Source organism: Mustela putorius, unplaced genomic scaffold (genome assembly GCF_011764305.1).
Source record: "Mustela putorius furo isolate JIRA1106 unplaced genomic scaffold, ASM1176430v1.1 tig00537248_pilon_pilon_pilon, whole genome shotgun sequence".
Lineage (NCBI taxonomy): Eukaryota > Metazoa > Chordata > Mammalia > Carnivora > Mustelidae > Mustela > Mustela putorius.
The window spans coordinates 7104768-7130169 of record NW_025422387.1 but is presented as its reverse complement, the minus strand read 5'-3'; the positions used below and the strand labels follow the sequence as shown (position 1 = coordinate 7130169).

General features: G+C 43.8%; 3 protein-coding genes across 3 annotated transcripts in view; 1 reads left to right on the top strand and 2 right to left on the bottom strand.

Moving 5' to 3' along the window:
* The window catches only part of TMEM116 (transmembrane protein 116), a 104217-nt gene extending 97902 nt beyond the window's left edge, over positions 1-6315 (top strand). The window contains exon 11 of the mRNA XM_045073773.1: positions 5571-6315. Coding sequence (XP_044929708.1) covers positions 5571-5651 — 81 coding nt within the window. The 3' untranslated portion in view covers positions 5652-6315. The remainder of the gene's footprint in view (positions 1-5570) is intronic.
* Positions 1906-5279, bottom strand: LOC101675707 (disintegrin and metalloproteinase domain-containing protein 1a-like). Its single transcript, XM_004753261.3, has one exon. It carries the CDS (start codon positions 4906-4908, stop codon positions 2431-2433), a length of 2478 nt encoding a protein of 825 aa, XP_004753318.1. The 5' UTR covers positions 4909-5279; the 3' UTR covers positions 1906-2430.
* Positions 6316-18202: 11887 nt separating the features above from the next.
* Positions 18203-21503, bottom strand: LOC101676003 (disintegrin and metalloproteinase domain-containing protein 1a-like). The gene has a single exon (XM_004753262.3). It carries the CDS (start codon positions 21182-21184, stop codon positions 18704-18706), a length of 2481 nt encoding a protein of 826 aa, XP_004753319.1. The 5' UTR covers positions 21185-21503; the 3' UTR covers positions 18203-18703.
* Between the last annotated feature and the right edge of the window lie 3899 nt (positions 21504-25402).

Below are 25402 nucleotides of genomic sequence, written 5' to 3'. Positions count from 1 at the left end.
AGTCCTGCAGGAATAAGAGAGGATGTTGGGTCAGGTCTGAGGGGGGAAATGGCCTCTCTAAGTCTACCATTAAGGCATAAGCCCTGGACACTAGGAGCACTAATACTTATCTTCAGCACCACATTTTCCTTTTCCACTTTGCAATTTCCCTTTGCTCCAAAATGTGGATAAAATTGTAGAGCCTGGATGCGGCTGTGCTTTGAGGAATTAAGGACCTGGGTCTCTGCTGGCCTGAGGCAGCACAGAAGAGACAATAGCCGTGCAGGAAAGACAGGTAAAAGGTAGCAGTAAGTCACCATTAGGGGAGCAGGTGGCTGGTGATTGCTGACACAGATGATTGGAACACGCAAGCATTCATCAGAATCCCCCAGATGCAATGGGGAGAGGAATCAGATGAAGAGGTATACTTCCTAGAGGCAGTCAGACATAATGCAGAACTGTTGTCACCTGAGCTTTATAAGAAACTGACCCTTGAATGTGGAGATTTCACAACCCAAGTTACATCTAACTTTTTTCCTGCCCACATTAAAACTGGCCTCTTCCCCTACCATAGTCTACCCTAATGTGGGTAAAACTTCATTTCCTGGAATTCAAGATCTGATAAACTTTTTATTATTTACTTGACAATTTATAAATGTTTAGCAATCAGGGTGCCAGGGTGGAACAGTTGGCTAAGCATTTAACTCTTGGTTTCAACTCAGGTTGGGATCTCAGGGCCCTGGGTTCAAGCGCCCTGTCAGGCTCCAAGCTCAGCGAAGAGTCTGCTTAGGATTCTCTTTCCCCCTCTTTTCCTCCTCCCTCTCTAATATGAGTAAATTTTTAAAGTTTAGTATCAATACTGCATCTTACTAAGATTTTGGTTGTGTTAGGGAGTAGCAAGAGGCATTCTACAAGGGAATGAATCTGGCCCTGTATTTTAAGGTTAGCTCCAGTTAATTACTCATGTGATAGACATTTATTAAGCATTTACAATATGCTGAGTCCAAGCACTGAATAGGAAGACAACATGCTCTTCCATGATGTCAGGATGTAACAGGAGAAAAGACAGTTGCATCAATAATAATGACACAATTTGAGAACTCATAATAGAGTTCAATTAGGGACATATTGAGTGCTTTATCCATCATTTTTACCACAGGAAAAAGCCCATGAGGGAGTGGAGAACGGAGATGGAGTCATACCTGAGGAGTGATAAGGTTCCATCACTACCAGTTCTGGAGCAAATTTTCTTTGCTTCCTCATGAACAAGATGGAGATTTCATAGGGAAGTTGGGAGGATTAAATTGAGAAAATGAATGTGAAGTATTTAACATAGTTCCTACCACAGAATGAATAACGATATTATATTTGCTTTGTGCTTCTTCATAGAGAAGTATCTACCACCTCTAAGCTCCTTTGCCTATAATTGGAGAGATTCCTTCTGATATGAGTCAGCAAGTTATTGTTTCAATAAATTAAAAAAAACAGAACTAAGACAAAATTTTAGTTTTATACATATACTTAGCACTATGGTATGTTGGAGTTGTATACTGTTAGAAAATAAGCTTAGTTTTTTGAGTCTAGGTGATGCTCATCAGACATGAGACATTTAGAGGTCTGAAATTCATCCCATGAAGATTAGTAATGAGTAAAGTTTATGAAATCTTGTCTAGAACAAAAATAAATGAAACTTTTTAGGTGAAAGGGAATATGGCTCTATGAAATTCTTGGAAATGCTGGGAAGTAAACTCGATATACATACATCATGTTAAACACTTGCCAGATTTGAAAAGGTGGATGATTTTAACACTTGCCCCTTGACCTTGGGAAAATCAGGGTCTTCTGGCTTCCCAGATATACTACCTCCCACAGAGCCCCAGAACAAAATGGACTCAATAACTATGCCAAGTGGAATCTGAAGATATGTATAATCTGAATAGGGTTTTATTTATTTTTATGTTTAAACACTCTTCATTTAATGAAAGTACATTTATAAGGCAAACTAAAATGATCACACAAACAACTACCCTCATCATGGGTAGTGGTTACTTACAAAGTGAAAGTAATAAAGGTAGGCAAATGCAGTAGTACATGTCAAACAACTGAGATGAGAGATGGCATGTACTAAAAAGTTTCTGGTGAATGGAAAAATTGGCCCAAGACAAATACATTGATGTCTACAGATGCCTGTGAAGAGTTCAAATGAAATGTGGAAAAGAAAAAGTAAAATATTTAGTATATTAAATAAATAAAAGCTTAATTACTAAAATGAGTTCCAAAAGTGGATGAATCCCTCCTCCTACATTAGTGTATTTTTATAGATGGTATATTTTTATTCAGGTCCCATCCCCGAGCCATCAATTCCCACTTCACTTGTACTTCCCTGAGCCTCATTCCCACTCAGTGCTTGAGATGTTTGATATATTTAGCTTCTTCCTCTCACTACTTCTTTTATGGCTCTGATTCTTCCTCTTCTTCCTCTTCTTCCTCTTCTTCCTCCTCTTCCTCCTCTTCCTCTTCTTCCTCCTCTTCCTCTTCTGGCTGAACCTCTTCTGCCTCTTCTGGACCCTTTTCTTTGGGCTCTGGAGGAGCTTTTCTTGAATGTTTACACAAAAGGGCAATAAAAGCAGTTACTAATATTAATAGTAGGAAAAAAAGTACGAGAAATATTATGATCATATTGTCTATGAACTCATGTTCATTTTTGGCAGCATTGAAAGAATTTTCAGATTCCCGTTGTAAAATAGGAGAGCCACTGTCCACACTACCCCCAGTTCCTATAGTTGTGCAGTCAGGAGGGGCATAGCCAGCCTCACAATGGCAGTGCTTTAAATTGTTGCAAACTCCTCTCCCATTACACATTCGTTGTGGTTCACAGTCGTATTTCAGCACAGCATGATCAATGCAGGAGAAATTCAGACAGATTTTTTCTGGAGCACAACGTGTGCCAGCGTCCACATGTCCATCATCAGGGATATCAGTGTTATTATAGGCATCCACGCTCCAGCACCAGTCATCCCTATGAGGCACCTGGATCATTGTGTGCATGGGTTTGACCACTGGTACATGTTTGACATTTGTACATATAATTTTCCCACAATATATATTTTCAGCTGTACACTTTACATATTCCTGGTTATCTGAAGTGGGAAGGCCACAGTTTCCAAACCGGTCCCCTTTAGTGTTCATGGAAATGTAACAGTCTTCTGGGGCAGACCTTGCAGGGTATCCAAAAACATTTACACATTGAAAATCAGCAGTCTTGCACAGACCATCAATGCAATAGTGAACTCGTTCACAAGGTGTACCATCTTGCTTGTATGTGTTGGTGGGGCATTTGTCAGAGTTACCATCACAATACTCTGGGAGGTCACACTCTCCAAAAGGAGAACGGCACAGGATTCCCTTTTCTAGATATCCACACGTTTCATTACAGCAGAGTCCAGAACTACACAATGCCGTTGCCTTCAGCCTACAAGTTTCGTCACAGCACAGGTTATTACCACAGTCAGGTCCACAGTCACACTCCTCATACATATCCAACACACCGTTTCCACACGTTGCTTGCCTACGCAGGCGACCTTGGGCCCGCGGCTTGTTAAACAGGCAGGCCCCTTTGTGTTCCCGGAGGAACTGGTAGAAGTGGTCAGAGCTGCAGTTGCTGAAGCCACTTTCTTTAGTGATGTTCTCATGCATGAGGCAAGAGAGTTTATCTTCACAAGTGCAGGCCGAGTGGTCGTGCTGAATACCCAAGTTGTGCCCAAGCTCATGGGCCATGAGCGCCGCAAACAGGAGGACATCTTCATGGTGGAAGGATTCAACAGCGGCTGCAAAGCCTCTTGAACAGGCACCATTGAGAAATGCCTGTCCCACATCGTCTTCAGGGTGATGTCCCACGATCAGGTGGGCAACATCGTGCTTCACCCGGGGGAAGAGCTTCTCCTGTCTCCAGCTATTGAAATTCCTCAGTGTAACTCGCAAGTCCGCTGGGACTTCGATGAGGTCCCCCTCAGTCCAGATCTCCATTCCGGCCAGCACCACCTGGGTGTTTATGCCCCGAGTGAAGATGTTGGCCAGAGCAGTGATGTCCATTACTCTCTGGACTGTCTCATCGACGTTCCTGCCCCACATCTGGAAGCGCTGGTTGCTGACCACGACAAACATCTCCACGTACTTGGTGTGTGACCAAAAGGACGGCAGGGCCTGTAGACTGCGAGGCTTCCTGCTCCCTTGCTGCCGGCTGGTGGACACCACTTGGCTGCCTTTGGAAGTGACGCTGCAGGACACTCGAGCTTGGGGTGCCATGGTGTACAACGCATGTTCAAACTGTTTTGAGGTGTCCCTGGGCTCAATGCCATAGGCCTTCCCCTCCTTAATCAGGATGCCCCTGAGGCCTGAACAGGTGTTGAGGGAAACAAAAGAACCCGGGACTCCTTCTATGGTGCCTTCGTAGTGACAGTCATGAGGGATGAAAGGCACTTCTTGCCCCAGGACCCCATTGTGGTAGCTGAAGACTGGAAAGTTATTCACAAAATAGTCTCTCTTCACCTTCAGTTGAATCACCTGCTTCTGGCCCTGCATTACTAGTGTATAGGATGCCTTTTCCCTTGGGTCTTCCCTTCCCTTGACTGTCAGACTCTTGGGGATGACTGTTTCGTAAGAAGAGTAATACACAGATCCAGGGTCACAGTACAAGCCTGGCAGGAAAATCAGTACCAACACTAGCATGATCCCCAACCTGACACACGAAGGTCCCGGCACTACAGGTGCTCGCCTCCAGCCCTTCATTTGTGGAGCCCAAGCCGGAAGCACTCTGCCAGCCCCATAGGCAGCCACTTGGTATTTCTGTAGAGAAGACGAGGAGGAGGCAGACTGTCTCAAAGAAGCTGCCATTGACATGGCCGTTGGGAATCGGTTGATGGTGTCCATCAGAAGCAGCTGTCCCTGACACAGAGACCCTCAGGCGTTAGCTCCAGATCTATGCTGGCCGCATAAAGGGTGGCTACTGCCTACCTGAGAGAAGCATAGCCTCTGGCTGTGTCCTTTCCAGTCTTTCCGATGTTATCCTTCAGGTAGTGTCCTTTCTATGTGACTTCTTCCCCAGCATCAACTTCAGTGCTCCCTGGCTAAGGTCCTTTTGACATCGTGGACTGATGTAATCATGAAGGACTGCAGGTGCTAAAATGCAAGACCCTGCCTGAAGAGTGGAAACAAAACCTCCATGCCTTCTCAACTGTGCCACACGGAATGCCCCACCCCCGCCCCTCCTGTCGTCCGTTGCTTGGCTAACTCCGAGTGTTCCAGACCAGGGGGCTTAGACATCTTTGGAGGCACACTCTGTTGCTCACTTCCCCTCCTTTAAAACTCTTGCTTCGTAACACACGGACATCATAACTCAGATTGTTCTTTGTCCCTGGATGGCATTGTAGGGATATGCGTCATCTCACAGGCCAGTCTGTTAGAAAAGGCAAGTGGAGTGGCAGCCCTGTGCCACAAGATAGACCCGAGTGTGCCGGTGACTCCCAGGGCAAGGGTCAATACCCCTGTGTTTTAACATCGTCAGAGTTTGGTTTCTCACGTTCTGTTTATAGCACTGTCCAATCGTGTGTATGGGGATGCCAGTAGAGCGGCCTGCCCTTCTGGGTGAGTATCATGGGCCCATTGGTGGGTGAGTCCAGGCCCACACTCTTCACAGGATGGCCCTGACATCCTGGTATGCTAATAGTATGCCTGTTGTAATCTAGGTATCCTGAAAGTCTCTCCTGTGTTAGAATACGGCCTCCGTGTGTTCAGTGACCAGTTCTGTCTGTCCATCTTTATTATACCCTCAGGTCTAGGAGAGTGCTTGTCCGAAAGTAGACAGACAAGAATTATTTACCAAGTGAATAAATGACTCCCAGGTTATGAGTGCTGTGATGTCTCATCTGTTGTGTGTTATTTGTTTGTTCCTGCTTGATGCCTGTCCTGAATGGCTAAAAATGTCTTCAGGAAAACCCACAACCATGCTGACTAACAGCACATTTGTGGTCTCAATATGTACCTCTTCCTACATTCGGCCAGCAGGTCACTCTCCTGACTTCTTCTGGCCTTACCTTTGGCTGAGAAAAATAGAAGCAGTCCAAAGAGTGCTTCCACGGGTCGGTGCCGGGTGAGCCCCCCTGTGTCTAGATCCTCTCCTACTATGGTGGATAAGTTGTCCATGCTCCAGTCGAAGGCCAGTCCCTCTGCTTGCATGCGGAGTCTCCTCCCCTTTTTAATTTCTCGTGGACTTTGTTTGCTTTTCCAGTTGTCCCTTCTCCCTTTCCATCTTAAACAATAAGAAAGAAGAAATAAGAAACAAACAAAGGTAAGAAGTCAAACAAGTAAAACAACAAAACAATAAGCTAAATCCTGAGTTATTTTGGTTTGTTTGTTAAAAGAAACTAGATCTCAAAAACAGGAAAGGAAGAAAAACTTACATATATATTTTTTTGTATCTTTGTGTGTATATATCTCTCAATTTGTATGTGTAGGTCTCAAATAAGAAAGAATGAAAAACTTTTATATATAAATATATATAATAAGTATAATATTAATTTATATATAAATGTATAAAATATATAAATATATAAACATATGTATTTATAGGGAAATAAAAACTTACATGTAAATGTAATATAATATCATAATAACATATGTAACTATATATAATAAAAATGCCATAAAATACAACAGAAGGAAACATAAAGTATATATCACAAACTTTAATAAGAACCAAAAAAGAATTAAAAAAAAATAAGAAAATACCTGAAAAGAGTAAAACTGAAAGACTAATGAATAATAATTATTTTTAAAAAGCTGTGAATGCTCTATACTGTCTTTCATTTCAAAAGCTGAAGTCCTCCAGTTCCCTATAATGGGAAAACTTGGTGCTAGCGAGTTGTTCCAGCTGGTCTTCTGGCAGAGGGGTCTGTGGCGGGGATGCTCGGGTATCCTTGCTTGGTGGAATTGCCCTGCTATTGCCAGGGAGCAGGGCTCAGTGCAAGCAGCTCCAGATTGCACTGTGTTGCGCACCGTTTTGTTCTCTGAAGGCCTTCAGCACCGATGCGGTTGGGGGTATGGATATGGCCGTGCCCCGATCTCTAGCCACCACCACCCACCCGCACTCTTCAGGGAGCCCTCACGGGTGCAGTGAATCACCTCTTGTCTCCCTGGTTTCCGACGGAACTCTTTGTTCACCCAGCCTGTGACCGAGCATTTTTATCTCAGGCACCCACCCAGCTCTGAATCTCCAAACTTGACAGACTCCTGCAGTGCGAACACATGCCATTTTTCCCAGGAAGGGGGGTGCGGGCCTCGCTGTACTTCTGCCTGCTGCTGTCCCCTGCCCAGAGAGCAGTCATACCACCATGAAGCAATTCACAGTATATGGCAACACAGAGCAGAAAGCTGGCCGCTAGGCCTGCTGTTTTCACCTGGCTTCCCAGCTCCTATCCCTGAAAATCCTGCCACACTCTGGCTCCCCACTTTCTTCTTGTGACCTTGGGGATCCCGGGGCCACGCTATCCGATGTGGGATTCCACCCCACCTCATCACCTGAGCATCTTTAAGCCAGGGACATCCCCCACTGTAGCAGATTCCTAAAGTTCCGATTTTGTGCTCCCCTGCTTATAATACTTTGAGGGAGCTTCCTTAAGCAGGCTTCCTCCCTCGGCCCTATCTACCCATCTATTGCCTGGGATTCACGTCTTCATACCTCCTATCCTCCAAAAGGTGGTCACTTTCCTATTTGTAGAATTGCAGCAATTCTTTTCTTGGAGCTCTGATTAATTTTGCAGGTGTTCAGAATGATTTGGGTAACTATGTCGCTGAATTCCAGGAACCAGACGAAACTAGGGTCCCCTACTCCTCTGCCACCTTAACTTCTCCTCTGTGATTTCCTTTAGAAGAGTTTCCTCAAAAGGTCAAGTTCATAAAGAAAGTAGAATAGAGTTGACCAGGATCTGGGGAAAAGAGTGACCGGGAGTTATTACTGTCTAATGGGTACAGAGTTTCAGTTTGGGACGATGACAGGTTCTGGAAATGGATGGTGGTGAAGGCTGTCCAGCAGTGTGAATGTACTTAATGTCACCAAACTGTACACTTAAAAAATGGCAAAGACAGTTAATTTTATGTGATTTATATTTTACTGATGGAGGGAGACTGCTGAGTAGGTACAACCCGAATGACGTGATCACAGTTTTTGCTCCGTAGAAATCACCCATGTGCCATTGCCAATCACGAATCTCCTGCATCGGAGATAATCATGATCCCATCTCTCATGGAAACCACTTCCTCCTTTAAAAAAATTGTTTTGCTTCCCAAGTATGCATCCCAGTGTAACTGTGTAATTTTATTTTACTTGTCTTTTAGTAACACCTTTATTGAGATACAATTCACATGGCATGATCATTTTTGTTTAAGGAGTCCAGTTCAAATAAGTCAAGCAGAGAAAGTCAGTTTTCCTATGTGTTCACTTACTTGTGGAACATAAGGAATAGCATGAAGGACATTAAGAGAAGGAAGGGAAAATGAAGGGATGGGAATCACAGGGGGAGATGAACCATGAGAGACTGTGGACTCCGAGAAACCAACTGAGAGTCTCAGAGAGGAGGGGTGGGGGATGGGTTGGCCCAGTGATGGGTATTAAGAAGGGCACGTATTGCATGGAGCACTGGGTGTTATACACAAACGGTGAATCATGGACCCTACATCAACCCCGATGATGTACTGTATGGTGACTAACATAACATAATATGAAAATAAATAAATAAAGATTCCAGTTCAGGGGCACCTGAGGGGCTCAGTTGGTTAAGTGTCTGCCTTCAGGTCAGGCTGTCATCCCAGGGTCCTGGGATCAAGCCCCACTGAGCAGAGAGCCTGCTTCTTCCTCTCCCTGCCACTCCCCCTGTTTGTACTCTCTCTCTCTCTGTCAAATAAATAAAATCTTCAAAAAGTAATAAAATAAAGTTCATTTCAGTGGTTTGTAGTATGTTCAGAAAATTATGCAACCATCACCGCAGTCGATTTTCGAACATTTTCCCTCACCCTCTAAAGAAAACTCTCCCATTCATTAGCAGCCCCTCCTCATATCTCCCCTCCCCTGAGACCTTGGCCACCACCAGTGTGTTTTCTAGGACTTTGTCTGTTCTGGGTATTTCATAGCAAGAGAATCCTACAAGTTGTCATCTTCTGTGATGGACTTATTTCACCTCACGTGTTTTCAAGGATGAGCCATGTTGTTGCATGTGTCAGTACTTCATTTTCTTTGGGCCAAATAGTTGATTCCTTCTGAATAAGGAATATGCCACATTTATTTATTTGTTTGTTTGTTTGTTTATTTTGGACTCATCAGGGGTTGACCATGTTGGTGGTTTCCATTATTTGGCTATTGTGAATAATACTGCTGTGGACATTGGAGTAAAAGTTTTTGCTTGGACGAGTGTTTTCATTTTCCTTGGGTAGGTGCTTGGGAGTGGAATTGCTCAGTCATGTGTTAACTCTGTGTTTAGCGTTTCGAGGAACTGCCCAGCTCTTCTCTAAAGCAGCTACATACTTTTCCATTCTTGCCAGCCGCGGAGGAGGATTCCAGTTTCTCCACATCCTCACTGACATTCGACACTGTCTGTCTTTTTGATTTTAGCTATCCCAAAGGATGTAAAATGGTATCTCATTGTAGTTTTGATATGCACATTTCTGATAATTCATGATATTGCACGTCCTTTCACATTCTTATTGATCTTTGTTTCTTCTTTGAAGAAATGTCTGTTCACAGCCTGTGCCCTTTTAAAATTGGACATCTTTTTCAGTAGGAGTTCTTGATCTTTTCTGGGTACTAGTCCCCATGAGATATATGACATGCTAATATTTTCTCCCATCCTGTGGGCCGGCCGTCTTTTCACTTTCTCAGTGCCGTGTTTCTCTCAGAGTGGAGAAGTATTCCATTTCTCCTTCCAATCTTTTTTATTGAGGTAAAACACACATAGCATAAAATTTACCATTGTAACCATTTGTAAGTACACACTTCAGTGGTATTAGATACATTCATAATGTGCCACCGTCACCACTATCAATTTCCAGGACTCCTTTTAATCTTAAAACCTATAACTGAAACTCTCTAGTCATTAAACTGTAAATCCCCATTGCCTACTTTCCTCCAGGCCGTAGCCACCACCATTCTACTTCCTGTCTCTAGGATTGTGACTACTCTGGGTGCCTCCTATGAGTGGACTCATACAAGACTCGTCTCTTGGGAACTGGCTTATTTCCCTTAGCATAATGTCCTTGAGGGCCATCCGTTGTTGTGGCACGCGTCAGGATTTCTTTTCTTTCTGAGGATGGATAGTGTTTTGTTGTAAGTATACACCACATCTTGCTTATCCATTGGTCATCCATCGATGGACATTTAGGTTGCTTCTGTGTTTTAGCTATTGTGAATAGTGCTGTATGTGAACCCAGACATACCAACAGCCCTTCAAGACCCTACTTTCAGGGGCGCCTGGGTGGCTCAGTGAGTTAAAGCCTCTGCCTTCGGCTCAGGGCATGATCCCAGGGTTCTGGGATCAAGCCCCGCATCGGGCTCTCTGCTCAGCCGGGAGCCTGCTTCCCCCTCTCTCTCTCTGCCTGTCTCTCTGCCTACTTGTGACCTCTGTCAAATAAATAAATAAAATCTTTAAAAAAAAAAAAAAAAAAAGACCCTGCTTTCAGTTCTTTGGGGCGTATACCCAGGAGTGGAATTGCTGGTTTGTATGGCAAGTCTATTTGTGATCTTTTGAGGAACCAATTTACATTTTCACTGGCAGCTCACATGGGTTCCAATTTCCTCCACGTCCTCATCAACACAAGACGTCTTATTTTCTGTTTTTTGGATGGTAGCCATCCTCATGGGTGGGAGGTGGTATCTCATTGCAGTTTTGGTTTGCGTTTCCCTAATGACAAGTGATTACCAGCCCTTACCAAGTCTTCACGTGACCTGTCTCCATCCACAGCCCTCAACTGCTACTCCACCATGCCCACTCTGTCCAGATAATGCTGACCTCCTTGCTGCTCTTCAGACATGCCAAGCATGCTCCCATCTCAGGACCCTTCCACTTCGACTTCCCTCTCCCTGATGGGCTCTTCCCCTCTCTGACCATTGGCTTCAAATAGAATTCCACCTTCACATCACTCTTGTTCCCCTTGCACAGCTTCATTCTGCTCCATTACACATATTACAGCCTGACGCATCATGGAGTTATCTTTTTGTTGGTGCCAGGTTTGCAGTCTTTTTTTTTTTCTTTTTCATTGGTTCAGAGGCTTTGTCTTACTTTTTTTCCATGTCCCTAGTACTAGTACAACAGTTCATAGGTAAGGACTCAGCAGTGGTTGAATGAATGAATGAGGAGAGGTGACATGTCAGCTTCACAGTCCAGTTGGACTTGTGTAAAAAGCACCGAGATTGGACAGCAAGCCACGAATGTGCAAGTTGGCCTGTCCTGAGCCATTTGCACATTAAGGACTAAGGATGTGGTCAGAAGAGGGAGAAAGCTGGAATCTTTGACTTAGGGTCCAAGCAGCAGGTTGCTTTTAATGCCACATGGTCTTGAAAGGAGGGCTCTAAGGAAAGGAAGAAAGTCCTTACCAGGCTTACCTGTAACTGGGCCCAAGGCAGAGATTGCCACATCAGCCAAATCTTACTCCTCCTCACCCGCAGAGATTTTCAATTTAGGAGGGGAAGTAGAATGTGTTTGCAAATGATCATGTACGTGATAGATCAGAATGTCAGAGGTATAAAGGAAGTTCAGTACTGTGACTCGGTAGTGGTAGATCTTACCATAGCTGAACAACGTACAATTCATACATTCTTACATCCATCGACCCAGTTGATTTTAGATCTCCTAAAATCAGTGTTGATCTGCGTACCCATTGTATTCCAAGCAGTGCACTCGATACCATAACACACGTCACCCAACTTAATCTCTCAGCCAGTCTGTGAGAGGCATCCTTTGTGTGGCCATCTTACTGAGGCAGAAACCTAAGCCTGAGGAAGTGAAGATTGGTGTCTAAGACCAACCAGCCAGAGAGTAATACCTGGGTTTAGAGAGAAGGAAGATGAATCAGAAGAAAGGTGATTTTCTTTCTCTTTTTTAAAAAGATTTTATTTATTTATTTATTTGACACAGAAAGAGATAGCGAGAGAGGGAACACAGCAAGGGGAGTGGGAGAGGGAGACACAGGCTCCCCGCTGAGCAAGGAGCCTGATGTAGGGCTTGATCCCAGGACCTTTTGATCATGACCTGAGCTGAAGGCAGTAGCCTAATGACTGAGCCACTCAGATACCCCGACTCTCTTCTTTTTAGAAAGGTTATTCTTTACTCTCAATATCCTTTCTGGTTGGATTTGTTAGGCTAGGAGAACGCAAGACTCCAAGCTTACACAGCTCTCATGTTCTTAGCATCCAAGGAGAAGAAGAAAAGAGCTCTCCTACCCTACGACCCAGCAATCCCACTACAGGTATTTTCCCCAAAGATACAAATGTAGTGATCCAAAGGGGTACGTGCACCTGAATGTTCATAGCAGCAATGTCCACAATAGCCAAACTATGTAAAAAACCTAGATGTCCATCAATAGATGAATTGATTAAGAAGATGTGGTGTGTATATATATACAGTGGAATACTATGCAGCCATCAAAAGAAATGAAATCTTGCTATTTGCCATGACGTGGATGGAACTAGAGGGTATTATGCTGAGCGAAATAAGTCAATCAGAGAAAGACAATTATCATATGCTTTCCCTGATGTGAAGAATTTGAGAGGCAACGTGGCGAGTTTGAGGGATAAGGAAGGGAAAAATGAAACAAGATGGGATCAGGAGGAAGAGAAACCATAAGAGACTCTTAATCTCACAAAACAAACTGAGGGTTGCTGGGGGGAGGGAGGTAGGAAGAGGGTGGATGGGTTATGGACATTGGGGAGGGTGTGTGCTATGGTGAAGTGTATAAGTGCTGTGTAGTGTATAAGTGAAGTGTATAAGTGCTGTGAAGTGTATGGTGCTGTGAAGTGTATAAATCTGGCAATTCACAGACGTATCACTGGGGCTAGTAATACATTATATGTTAATAAAAGAAAGAAAAGAGCTCTCATGGTGCTTAGGAAAGGTAGTCTATTATTGTCTCTTATGCTTGAATTATTTTGTAAAACACCACTAATGTTGACATAGGTCATAAATACAGCTAATGGGAGAATAAAGATGATTAAAAATTGTATCTGTTTTGGAAAAAGATAATGCATAAAAGGAATAGTTTCTTTTTTTAGGTGCATTGTTACATAAAATATAAGTACTGCAATAGAGACTCTGAATAGTTGGGGGATCTGATGTACTGGTACTTTGATGCAACAGTTTTATAAAGAGATTCTTGGTTTTAGGTTTTCCTTAAAACATGACACATCAGTTATTTCAAAGTTGGGGTCCAGTCTGATTTTTACAAAGCATAGAGCTAATTGGTAGCCTTTGCCCTATTTGGCATCTTTTTTTTTTTTTTATTCTTACAATTTTAATTTTGCATCTTGTTTACATTTCTGTATTTTTCTGATGACCTAACTTACCTGTGAAACCATAAAGGAAGGCCCTGGTTGGATAAGGGATCAGTGGATGGTGTGAGGGAGAGCCTTCTTTCCTGTCCTCTGGCACCTACACTGTGCATTTTTTTATTTCTGTTTACACGGAGGGAAATTGTCTGCACTCACATCCAGCTCGTGATTATTAGGTGACTGAAAATGCATTACTAAGAGAAAGGTTGTGGCTTTGGAGCTCTTTCCATTTCTCCACTAACACATGAGTAGCTCTAGAATTGAGATTCTGAGAATATGTTACATGAGTAAACACGTTTCTCACAAAGTCCTAACTGGAGATTTCACTCAAGGACAAGGATGGATGGATCCTCCCCTGTTCAACAGAAAGCAATCACTTGATGTTCTGTTTCAGACTGACTGCCCTATCGGACTCTCCATGAGTATCCTCAAAGAGAATCCATGTTTCCTTGAGAAAAGTAGAGAGAGATATGCTGGAGCAGTTTCAAGAGCCTCCCTGGAGGACAAAGTTTGAACCAAGTAAGGGTAGGGAAGAGTTGAAAGCCCAGAGCAGAAAGTGGCCATGGCATGTAGTGAGGACACAGGTCCTTCCTGTCAGACAAACTGATATGAGGAATGAGGACAGGCGTGTTTTCAAGTCACAGGAGACAATGGCTGGTAGTGGTCAGAAGGACCCAGTTGTCAGAGTCCTTTAAAGCCATACCAAGTTTATGTCGTCTGCTCTAGATAATGAGAGAGCAGTGGACCTTCCTGAACTCCAGACTGTGGTGACAAGATTACTGTCCAAACAACATTGGGAAGGTCATTAGAGAGCCTGGTTAGGTAGTTTTCAGCAGTAAAATGGGCATTGGTTTGCAAATACTTGATCAGTCATGATTCCACTTCTGGTTTCCTTTGTAAATATTTAGAAAATTGTTTTCTAACTGTGAGAAGAGTTGCGTGGCTTTGTCCTTCACAAACTAATCCAATGCCTTTGTTATCCTCATACATTTCATTACAGCGTGACCTCCTTAGGTAAGACTGCCATGATATTATTAAATAACAAAAGCCATATTGGACCTTCCCCCCCGACTTCTTCCCTGGTCCAAAAAGTTTTACAGCTTAATGTTCAGAAGCAGGGAGAATATTAATTTTAAAGAGTCAACATTTTGCAAACATTCTTGGAGGAAGTCTGCTCTTGGTTTTGAGAAAACACTTCAGTGAGCATGTTTGCTGAAAGGAAACACCAAAATTCTGTTCTGACATTAAGTTTCTCAACACTGAAAGTTTTAATTTTAATTTTTAATACCATGTCAAGAAATTTTGCAGACAGTGAGTGCCCGGGTAGCTCAGTGGTTCAAAGCCTCTGTCTTCAGCTCAGGTCATGATCTCAGGGTCCTGGGATCGAGCTGCGCATCGGGCTCTCTGCTCAGCAGGGAGCCTGTTTCCTCCTCTCTCTCTGCCTGCCTCTCTGCCTACTTGTGATCTCTATCTGTCAAATAAATAATTAAAAATCTTTAAGGAAAAAGAAAAGAAATTTTGCAGACAAGTGCAGAACTTTAGTTAGTGCAGTTGTATCTCTGTGAAATTGATAATGTCACCTGTGTTTAATGTAAATCTTTTCATTTTCCTTCAACTGAGCCCCAGAGGGGAGGTTGGTGTCTGGCTCCGAGTTCTGAGGACATTCCTAACGTACTCCTACATGGACAAGGAAAGATGTTAGGTTGGGGACATCCAAGGAAAGAGAGGACGTATCCCAGTCTCCCAGGTAGGGGCATGACCTCTGGACTCCAGGAACATGAATATTGGCCACATCCAAATGCATTCTTTTTCACATTTTAGTTTCTCTTTGTTCCCTCTAAGTCTGGATAAAAGTCTAGAGCCTGGACTTGGCTGTGCTTTGGGGAAGCAAGGAAAGGGCTTCAGTGTCCACCAGTCTTAGGGAGCACAGAGAGGACAGTAATCACCCAGGGAAGGAGGGTAAAGGATGGCAAGGAGTCATCGTCAGAATCTCCTGCGGCTGCAGCCAGCTGGGTCATGAGTGACTACCCATGCAGATCACTGGTACATGTAAGCAAACACACCTCAGAATCCCCCAAACATTATGGGGGTAAGGAATTAGGTGATAAGAGTATGCTTTGTAGAAGCAATCACACAAATGCTGAACACTGAACCTTGACTCCGACTTACCCTACTTCCCTTATTTTGCCCACATTAAAATGTGTCCCCTCCTTTCTATAACATATGCTAAACAACTTCAACCAATCCCTGGGATTTGGAGTTTCCACACATTTTAAGATTTACCTGAGAGTTTATAAGTATGTCCAATTTTCTATCACTTTTTCAGAGGAAGTTCATTCAAATAGTCCTGACCTTTGTTTCCTGCTTTCAATGCAATCATAAGGACAGCCACTAAAAATTTAAAGTGTCTATTCAACTTCCAACTTGTGTTATTTGCTAAATTTTTGTAAATTTTGTTGTGAAATATTGTTCACAACATTTTGGTTTTTTGTTTTAAAGATTTTGTTTACTTATTTGAGAGAAAGCATGAGTGCAGGGTTGGGGGCAGAGAAAGGAAGAGGGAGAGGCAGAAGCAGAATCCCCACTGAGCAGGGAGTCTGACATGGGGCTTTATCTCAGGACCCTAAGATCATGACCTGTGCCAAAGGCAGACGCTTAACTGACTGAGCCACCCAGGCACCCCTTGTTGTGAAGTTTTAGATAAGTTTTAATGATTGATTCCAATTAGCTATCTGACTTTTAGTCTTTAAAGAATGCTATTAAATAGCTAAGCATAATTACCCCCTACCTAAATCATGATTCCCTTGTACTTGAGAAGCTAGTAAAACTGTGTGATGCTTTTCAGCTCTTGGCATAGTTCCCATCACATGTGCAGTTAGGCAGGCCACCCCTTCTGTTCTCCACTGAAGTGCTTCCTACTAGAAATCCTCCACATCTTTTTTCAGTCTCTAAGCACAGGTTTACATGTGGATAAACTTACCCAGTTTTATCCTTATTAGCACAGCTCTTGGCTGATCACCATTTAATGTTCTAATTAGATGGTGGTCTAGGGGTGTTTTCACCGTGCATCCTGACATTCTGGCATAAAACACTTTGAGATTCGGCTACCAATAACTCTCATGACCTGGAATCTTACATAACTAAAGTCCTGAGTTTGGATTTTTGCCCTTAAAAAAGTTCAGTTTTGTTCCAGCAAAAGTAATTAATATAAGCTTCTTTAAGGCAGAAGTCGGGTCTTACCATTCTTTTTTTTTTTTTTTAATTTATTTAAATTTATTTTTATTTATTTTATTTTTTAATTTTAATTTATTTTTAATTTATAGGCAGAGAGTCAGGCAGAGAGAGAGAGGAGGAAGCAGGCTCCCTGCTGAGCAGAGAGCCCGATGCAGGACTCAATCCCAGGACCCTGAGATCATGACCTGAGCTGAAGGCAGAGGCTTAACCCACTGAGCCACCCAGGCACCCAGGTCTTACTATTCTTTTTTTCTGTTCTTTTCTGCTCATGTAGGTCAGGCAGTTAGAAGAGGAATTCAGCAAATGTATTGTCAGGGACTGATGCTCAGGAACATCCCTGAGACTCAGAACACTCAACCTCTGCACCCAAGCAAGTTTTGGCAAGTGGCATCCATAGAAGTTACCCTCGTATTTTAAGGTTCCCTCTGGTTAAGTCCTTCATTTGGTCAACATTTACTGAGCACCCACAATGAGCTGGGACCTCAGAGCTCCATGATGTCAATGATGTCAAGGTATAATAGGGGAAAAGGCACTTTCATCGGTAATGATTACACCGGGTGATAGGTTCATTAGCAGTAAGGCATCCCTCTGTAAGGCTTTTGTTTCGTTAGAGTAAGGAAGGAAGAAACCATTATCTGGGCACTTAAAGAACATATTGACTGTCTTTCTGGTCACTTTTTTGTACTGAAGGAAGGGCTCATGAGATAGTGGGGAATGTAGATTCAGTTGGATGTTGGGTGAAACAAAGGTTGCTAGGTCTAGAATAGAACTCTTCGGGGTCTGTTTCTCATGCAGAAGATGGGAGGTCTCAGAGGACGGGAGGTAGGATAAAATTAAGACAACAAATGTAAAGTGTTTAGCACAGTGTCTCGTTCTGAATGGATCATGTTTTTGTATAGGTACTTCTGCTCTTTATAATTAACTACCCTCCAGAGCTCTGGTCCTTTAGACAGTCAACAGTATATTAACTTAAAAGAATTGAAAATTAAACAGAATCAAACAAGTTGATAATGGGGGCACCTGGGTGGCTATGTGGGTTAAAGCCTCTGCCTTCAGCTCGGGTCATGATCCCAGCATCCTGAGATCGAGCCCCGCATCGGGTTCTCTGCTCAGCAGGGAGCCTGCTTCCTCCTCTCTCTCTCTGCCTGCCTCTCTGCCTACATGTGATCTCTATCTGTCAAATAAATAAATAAAATTTTTTTTTTAAGTAGAAAATAGAAGAAAGTAAAATGAGCACTAGTCAAGATCACCTCTTGACCAGGTTGCCCACCCTTGTCACCCAGAACCAGGGTGATCATACTGCCATGAATTGAATGGAGAACCACAAAATGGAAGGAGACCCAGGTAATAGGCCACATAAAGCCCAAAGTGATATTGTTTGAAAACAGGTATTTATTTACTTTTTAATTTAAATCTTTTTATTTCATGGATACACTTCACAGAGCAATTAGAACAACAAACATAGAAACTACTTTCCTAATGTAATGTGTAGTTTTAAGTGGGGTGAAAAACCTGGACCCTAATAGATATAAACATTTAATACTGTATATCCAACACAGTCGATGCAAGATGACATTCCCTAAAAAACAGTTACGTCAAAACTGGACCTACTGAAGACAAAATATTGAGCTGAAAGTTTCATGAGAGAATTTTAAATAAATGTTTCATAAAATATGATAATGAAATACTAAAATATTTTTATAAATGATTTCATCTATGTATACATAATCAGTGAGTACACTGAAGAAGAAAAGCCCTTCCTTGCACAGTAGTACATTTCATAAGACTGTAGAGTCCCTATTAGGGCCACTGCTACCATTGGTGTGCACTTCATATTTGTTCCACTGAACCTCCATTCCAGGCAGTGCTTGGGTATTTGCTATATTAGACTTCTTCCTATCACTACTTATTTCTTACCTCTGCTTCTTCCTCTACTTGGCCTCCTTCCTTTTCTTGTACAGCTTCTTCTTCAGTGTCTTCTAGAGCCCCTTGTGAGCACTGTGATATCTCCTTTCCAGCCCCAACACTGGCACCAATAATCAGACTTAAAAATATTGCCACAAGAAGTAAGGGAAATATGTACAATAGATTGCCAAGACTTTTGCTTTCAAATTTATTCTCACTGCCCCTGCCAAAATTACCACGATGAAAACTAAGACCTCTAGTTTCATCTTCACTGACATTTCCATCATCTGGCTTGCCGGGGGGACCACTGTCCACACTACCCCCATTTCCTGAAACTTTGCAGTCAGGGGGTGCATAGCCCTCCTCACAATGGCAGTGCCTTAAATTGTTGCAGACTCCTCTCCCATTACACATTTCTTGAGGTTCACAGTCGTACTTGAGCACAGCACGATCAATGCAGGAGTAATTCACGCAGATTTTGTTTGGGGCACAAAGGGTGCCAGTGTCCACATCTCCATCATCAGGGATATCAGTAATGTTATAGACATCCATGCTCCAGCACCAGTCATCGTTGTGAGCTACCTGAATCAGAGTATGGTGGGGTTTGATTGGTGGTACCTGTGTAATATTTGTACATATAAGTTTCCCACAAAATATATTCTCATCAGTGCACTTAACGTATCTAGGGACAGCAGCAGTAGGACAGCCACAGTTTCCAAACCGGTTCCCTTTTGTGTTCATGGAAATATAACAGTCTTCTGGGGCTGACCTTGCAGGTGACCCATATATATCCATGCACTGAGTATCAGGGTTCCTGCACCGGCCCATAAAACAATAGTGAATCATATCACACGATGTACCATCTTGCTTATAGTGGTCCCTGGGACATTCTCCAGAGGAACCATCACAATACTCTGGGAGGTCACACTCTCCAAGCGCAGAACGACACATGAAACCCTTATGTCTCCACTGGCAATTAAAACAGCACAGTCCGTCACTACACTGTGCATGCTCATTCAGCCTACATGTTTCGTCACAGCACGGGTTACTACCACAGTCAGGTCCACAGTCACACTCCTCATTCACCTCCAACACACCATTTCCACACGTGGCTTGCCTACGCAGGCGACCTTGGGCCCGCGGCTTGTTAAACAGGCAGGCCCCTTTGTGTTCCCGGAGGAACTGGTAGAAGTGGTCAGAGCTGCAGTTGCTGAAGCCACTTTCTTTAGTGATGTTCTCATGCATGAGGCAAGAGAGTTTATCTTCACAAGTGCAGGCCGAGTGGTCGTGCTGAATACCCAAGTTGTGCCCAAGCTCATGGGCCATGAGCGCCGCAAACAGGAGGACATCTTCATGGTGGAAGGATTCAACAGCGGCTGCAAAGCCTCTTGAACAGGCACCATTGAGAAATGCCTGTCCCACATCGTCTTCAGGGTGATGTCCCACGATCAGGTGGGCAACATCGTGCTTCACCCGGGGGAAGAGCTTCTCCTGTCTCCAGCTATTGAAATTCCTCAGTGTAACTCGCAAGTCCGCTGGGACTTCGATGAGGTCCCCCTCGGTCCAGATCTCCATTCCGGCCAGCACCACCTGGGTGTTTATGCCCCGAGTGAAGATGTTGGTCAGAGCAGTGATGTCCATTACTCTCTGGACTGTCTCATCGACGTTCCTGCCCCACATCTGGAAGCGCTGGTTGCTGACCACGACAAACATCTCCACGTACTTGGTGTGTGACCAAAAGGACGGCAGGGCCTGTAGACTGCGAGGCTTCCTGCTCCCTTGCTGCCGGCTGGTGGACACCACTTGGCTGCCTTTGGAAGTGACGCTGCAGGACACTCGAGCTTGGGGTGCCATGGTGTACAACGCATGTTCAAACTGTTTTGAGGTGTCCCTGGGCTCAATGCCATAGGCCTTCCCCTCCTTAATCAGGATGCCCCTGAGGCCTGAACAGGTGTTGAGGGAAACAAAAGAACCCGGGACTCCTTCTATGGTGCCTTCGTAGTGACAGTCATGAGGGATGAAAGGCACTTCTTGCCCCAGGACCCCATTGTGGTAGCTGAAGACTGGAAAGTTATTCACAAAATAGTCTCTCTTCACCTTCAGTTGAATCACCTGCTTCTGGCCCTGCATTACTAGTGTATAGGATGCCTTTTCCCTTGGGTCTTCCCTTCCCTTGACTGTCAGACTCTTGGGGATGACTGTTTCGTAAGAAGAGTAATACACAGATCCAGGGTCACAGTACAAGCCTGGCAGGAAAATCAGTACCAACACTAGCATGATCCCCAACCTGACACACGAAGGTCCCGGCACTACAGGTGCTCGCCTCCAGCCCTTCATTTGTGGAGCCCAAGCCGGAAGCACTCTGCCAGCCCCATAGGCAGCCACTTGGTATTTCTGTAGAGAAGACGAGGAGGAGGCAGACTGTCTCAAAGAAGCTGCCATTGACATGGCCGTTGGGAATCGGTTGATGGTGTCCATCAGAAGCAGCTGTCCCTGACACAGAGACCCTCAGGCGTTAGCTCCAGATCTATGCTGGCCGCATAAAGGGTGGCTACTGCCTACCTGAGAGAAGCATAGCCTCTGGCTGTGTCCTTTCCAGTCTTTCCGATGTTATCCTTCAGGTAGTGTCCTTTCTATGTGACTTCTTCCCCAGCATCAACTTCAGTGCTCCCTGGCTAAGGTCCTTTTGACATCATGGACTGATGTAATCATGAAGGACTGCAGGTGCTAAAAGGCAAGACCCTGCCTGGAGAGTGGAAACAAAACCTCCATGCCTTCTCAACTGTGCCACACGGAATGCCCCACCCCCACCCGCCTGTTGTCCGTTGCTTGGCTAACTCCCAAGTGTTCCAGACCAGGGGGTTTAGACATCTTTGGAGGCACACTCTGTTGCTCACTTCCCCTCCTTTAAAACTCTTGCTTCGTAACACACGGACATCATAACTCAGATTGTTCTTTGTCCCTGGATGGCATTGTAGGGATATGCGTCATCTCACAGGCCAGTCTGTTAGAAAAGGCAAGTGGAGTGGCAGCCCTGTGCCACAAGATAGACCCGAGTGTGCCGGTGACTCCCAGGGCAAGGGTCAATACCCCTGTGTTTTAACATCGTCAGAGTTTGGTTTCTCACGTTCTGTTTATAGCACTGTCCAATCGTGTGTATGGGGATGCCAGTAGAGCGGCCTGCCCTTCTGGGTGAGTATCATGGGCCCATTGGTGGGTGAGTCCAGGCCCACACTCTTCACAGGATGGCCCTGACATCCTGGTATGCTAATAGTATGCCTGTTGTAATCTAGGTATCCTGAAAGTCTCTCCTGTGTTAGAATACGGCCTCCGTGTGTTCAGTGACCAGTTCTGTCTGTCCATCTTTATTATACCCTCAGGTCTAGGAGAGTGCTTGTCCGAAAGTAGACAGACAAGAATTATTTACCAAGTGAATAAATGACTCCCAGGTTATGAGTGCTGTGATGTCTCATCTGTTGTGTGTTATTTGTTTGTTCCTGCTTGATGCCTGTCCTGAATGGCTAAAAATGTCTTCAGGAAAACCCACAACCATGCTGACTAACAGCACATTTGTGATCTCAATATGTACCTCTTCCTACATTCGGCCAGCAGGTCACTCTCCTGACTTCTTCTGGCCTTACCTTTGGCTGAGAAAAATAGAAGCAGTCCAAGAGTGCTTCCACGGGTCGGTGCCGGGTGAGCCCCCCTGTGTCTAGATCCTCTCCTACTATGGTGGATAAGTTGTCCATGCTCCAGTCGAAGGCCAGTCCCTCTGCTTGCATGCGGAGTCTCCTCCCCTTTTTAATTTCTCGTGGACTTTGTTTGCTTTTCCAGTTGCCCCTTCTCCCTTTTCCATCTTAAACATCTGTTTGTCCTCAAAGATCCAGTCTCATTATATGCTGTAATATCTCAGCCTATGAAACCATCCTTCTCAGCCCATGTCACTCTCCAGTCACATCCATTTTCTCTTCTGTTTCTAGTGAGCTCTTTGACAGAGTGTATAAACATTCTTGTTCCAGTTTGCATCACTCCTTTTTTCTTTTCAGAAATGCTTAACTTTGAATCACACCACAAACACATGACATGCATAAAACAGAAATGTGTTTTACACTGAATTATTAAAAAGAGAACAGCTGAGCCAGACACAAAAGGACAAATATTCTATGATTTCAAGTACTTAAATTTTTTTTATTTAAATGCAATTCAATTAATATATGGTGTATTATTAGCTTCAGAGGTGGAATTTAGGGATTCATCAGTTACATATAACACCCAATGCTCATTCCATCAAGTGTTCTCCTTAGGGGCCATCACCCAGTTACCCCATTACCCCCACACCTGCCCATTTCTACTCCAGACACCTCAGTTTGATTCCCATGGTTGAGTCTCTTATGGTGGGGCATCTGGGTGGCTCAGTGGGTTAAGCCTCTGCCTTCACCTCAGGTCATGATCTCAGGCTCCTGGGATCGAGCCCCACATCGGGCTCTCTGCTCAGCAGGGAGCCTGTTCCCCCCTCCCCCTCTGCCTGCCTCTCTGCCTACTTGTGATCTCTGTCAAATAAATAAGTAAAATCTTTAAAAAAAATTTTTAAAAAGAGTCTCTTATGGTTTGTCTCCCTCTCTGTTTACATCTGATTTAATTTTTCGTTCCTTTCCACTGTGTTTATCTGTTTTGTTTCTTTGATCCCACATGTGAGTGAAGTCATATGATATTTGTCTTCCTCTGCCTTATTTCACTTAGCATAATGCCCTCTAGTTCCATCCAAGTCATTGCAAATGGCAGGATTTCATTCATTTTTTTTTAAGATTTTATATATTTATTTGACAGACAGAGATCACAAGTAGGCAGAGAGGCAGGCAGAGAGAGGAATGGAAGCAGGCTCCCTGCTGAGGAGAGCACATGATGTATGTATGGCTCCATGCGGGGCTTGATCCCAGCACCCTGAGATCTTGACCTGAGCCGAAGGCAGAGGCTTTAGCCCACCGAGCCAGCCAGGCGCCCCAGGATTTCATTCTTTGTGATGGCTGAGTAATATTTCATTGCATATATACATATGCACACACACACACACACACAAATATACACCCCACATTTTCTTTATCCATTCCCCTGTTGATGGACATCTAGGCTCTTTCCATATTTTGGTGATTGTGGGCATCAGTGCTATAAACATTGGTGTACATGTGCCCCTTGAGATCACATTTATATCCTTTGGATAAATACCTAGTAGTGCAATTGCTGGGTCTTAGCGTAGCTCTGTGTTTCACTATCTGAGAAACCTCCATAGAGTTTTCCAGAGTGCCTGTCACAGTTTGCATTCCTACCAAGAGTGTTAGAGGGTTCTTCTTCCTCCACATCTTCGCCAACATCTGCTGTTCCCTAAATTGTTAATTTTAGCCATGCTGACTGGTGTGAGGTAGTACTCATCGTGACAGTGATTTGTATTTCCCTGATGCTGAGGGATGTTGAGCATTTTATCATGTGTCTGTTAGCTATTGCTTTGTCGTCTATGGAGGAATGTCTATTCATGTCTTCTGCCTATTTCTTAACTGGACTTTTTGTTTTTTGGGTGTTGAGTTTGAGAAGTTCTTTATAGATTTTGGATACTAGTATGTCATTTTTCTGGTATGTCATTTGTAAATATTTTCTCCCATTCTGTAGGTTGCCTTTTAGTTTATTTTATGTTTAGTTCTTTTTTAAAAAAGATTTTATTTACTCATTTGATAGAGAGAGAGCCACAGTCGGAACACAAGCAGGGTAAGTGGGAGAGGGAGAACCAGGCTTCCCGCCAAGCAGGCAATCTGATCAGGGTTCAATCCCTGGACCCTGGGATCACGACCCGAGCCGAAGGCATCCACCCAAGTGCCCCTGTCTTTTAGTTTTGTTGACTGTTTTCTTTGCTGTGCAAAGAAAATTTTTGTCTTTTTGTTACCCTTCGCGTTTGAAGGCGTGTCAAACAAGAAGTTGCTATAGCTAAGGCCAAAGAGGTTGCTGCCTGTGGTCACTAGTATTTTGATGGATTCCTGTCTCACATTTAGGTCTGTCATCTGTTTTGAGTTTATGTGTGTGTATGGTTTAAGAAAGAGACACTTCTCCGATGAAGACATACAAATGGCTATCAGACACATGAAAAACTGTTCATCATCACTAGCCATCAGGGAGATTCAAATTAAAACCACATTGAGATACCACCTTACACCAGTTAGAATAGCCAAAATTAGCAAGACAGGAAACAACGTGTGTTGGAGAAGATGTGGAGAAAGGGGAGCCCTCTTACACTGTTTGTGGGAATGCAAGTTGGTGCAGCCACTTTGGAGAACAGTGTGGAGATTCCTCAAGAAATTAAAAACAGAGCTTCCCTATGACCCTGCAATTGCACTACTGGGTATTTACCCCAAAGATACAGATGTAGTGAAAAGAAGGGCCATCTGTACCCCAATGTTTATAGCAGCCATGGCCACAGTCGCCAAACTGTGAAAAGAACAAAGATGCCCTTTAACAGACGAATGGATAAGGAAGATGTGGTCCATATATACTATGGAGTATTATGTCTCCATCATAAAGGATGAATACCCAACTTTTGTAGGAACATGGATGGGACTGGAAGAGATTATGCTGAGCGAAATAAGTCAAGCAGAGAGAGTCAAGTATCATATGGTTTCACTTATTTTTTTTTTAAGATTTTATTTATTTATT

Excerpts from the sequence above, each read along its gene's own strand:
- LOC101676003 (XM_004753262.3), bottom strand. The coding sequence starts at position 21,184 with ATGGACACCATCAACCGATTCCCAACGGCCATGTCAATGGCAGCTTCT.
- LOC101675707 (XM_004753261.3), bottom strand. The coding sequence starts at position 4,908 with ATGGACACCATCAACCGATTCCCAACGGCCATGTCAATGGCAGCTTCT.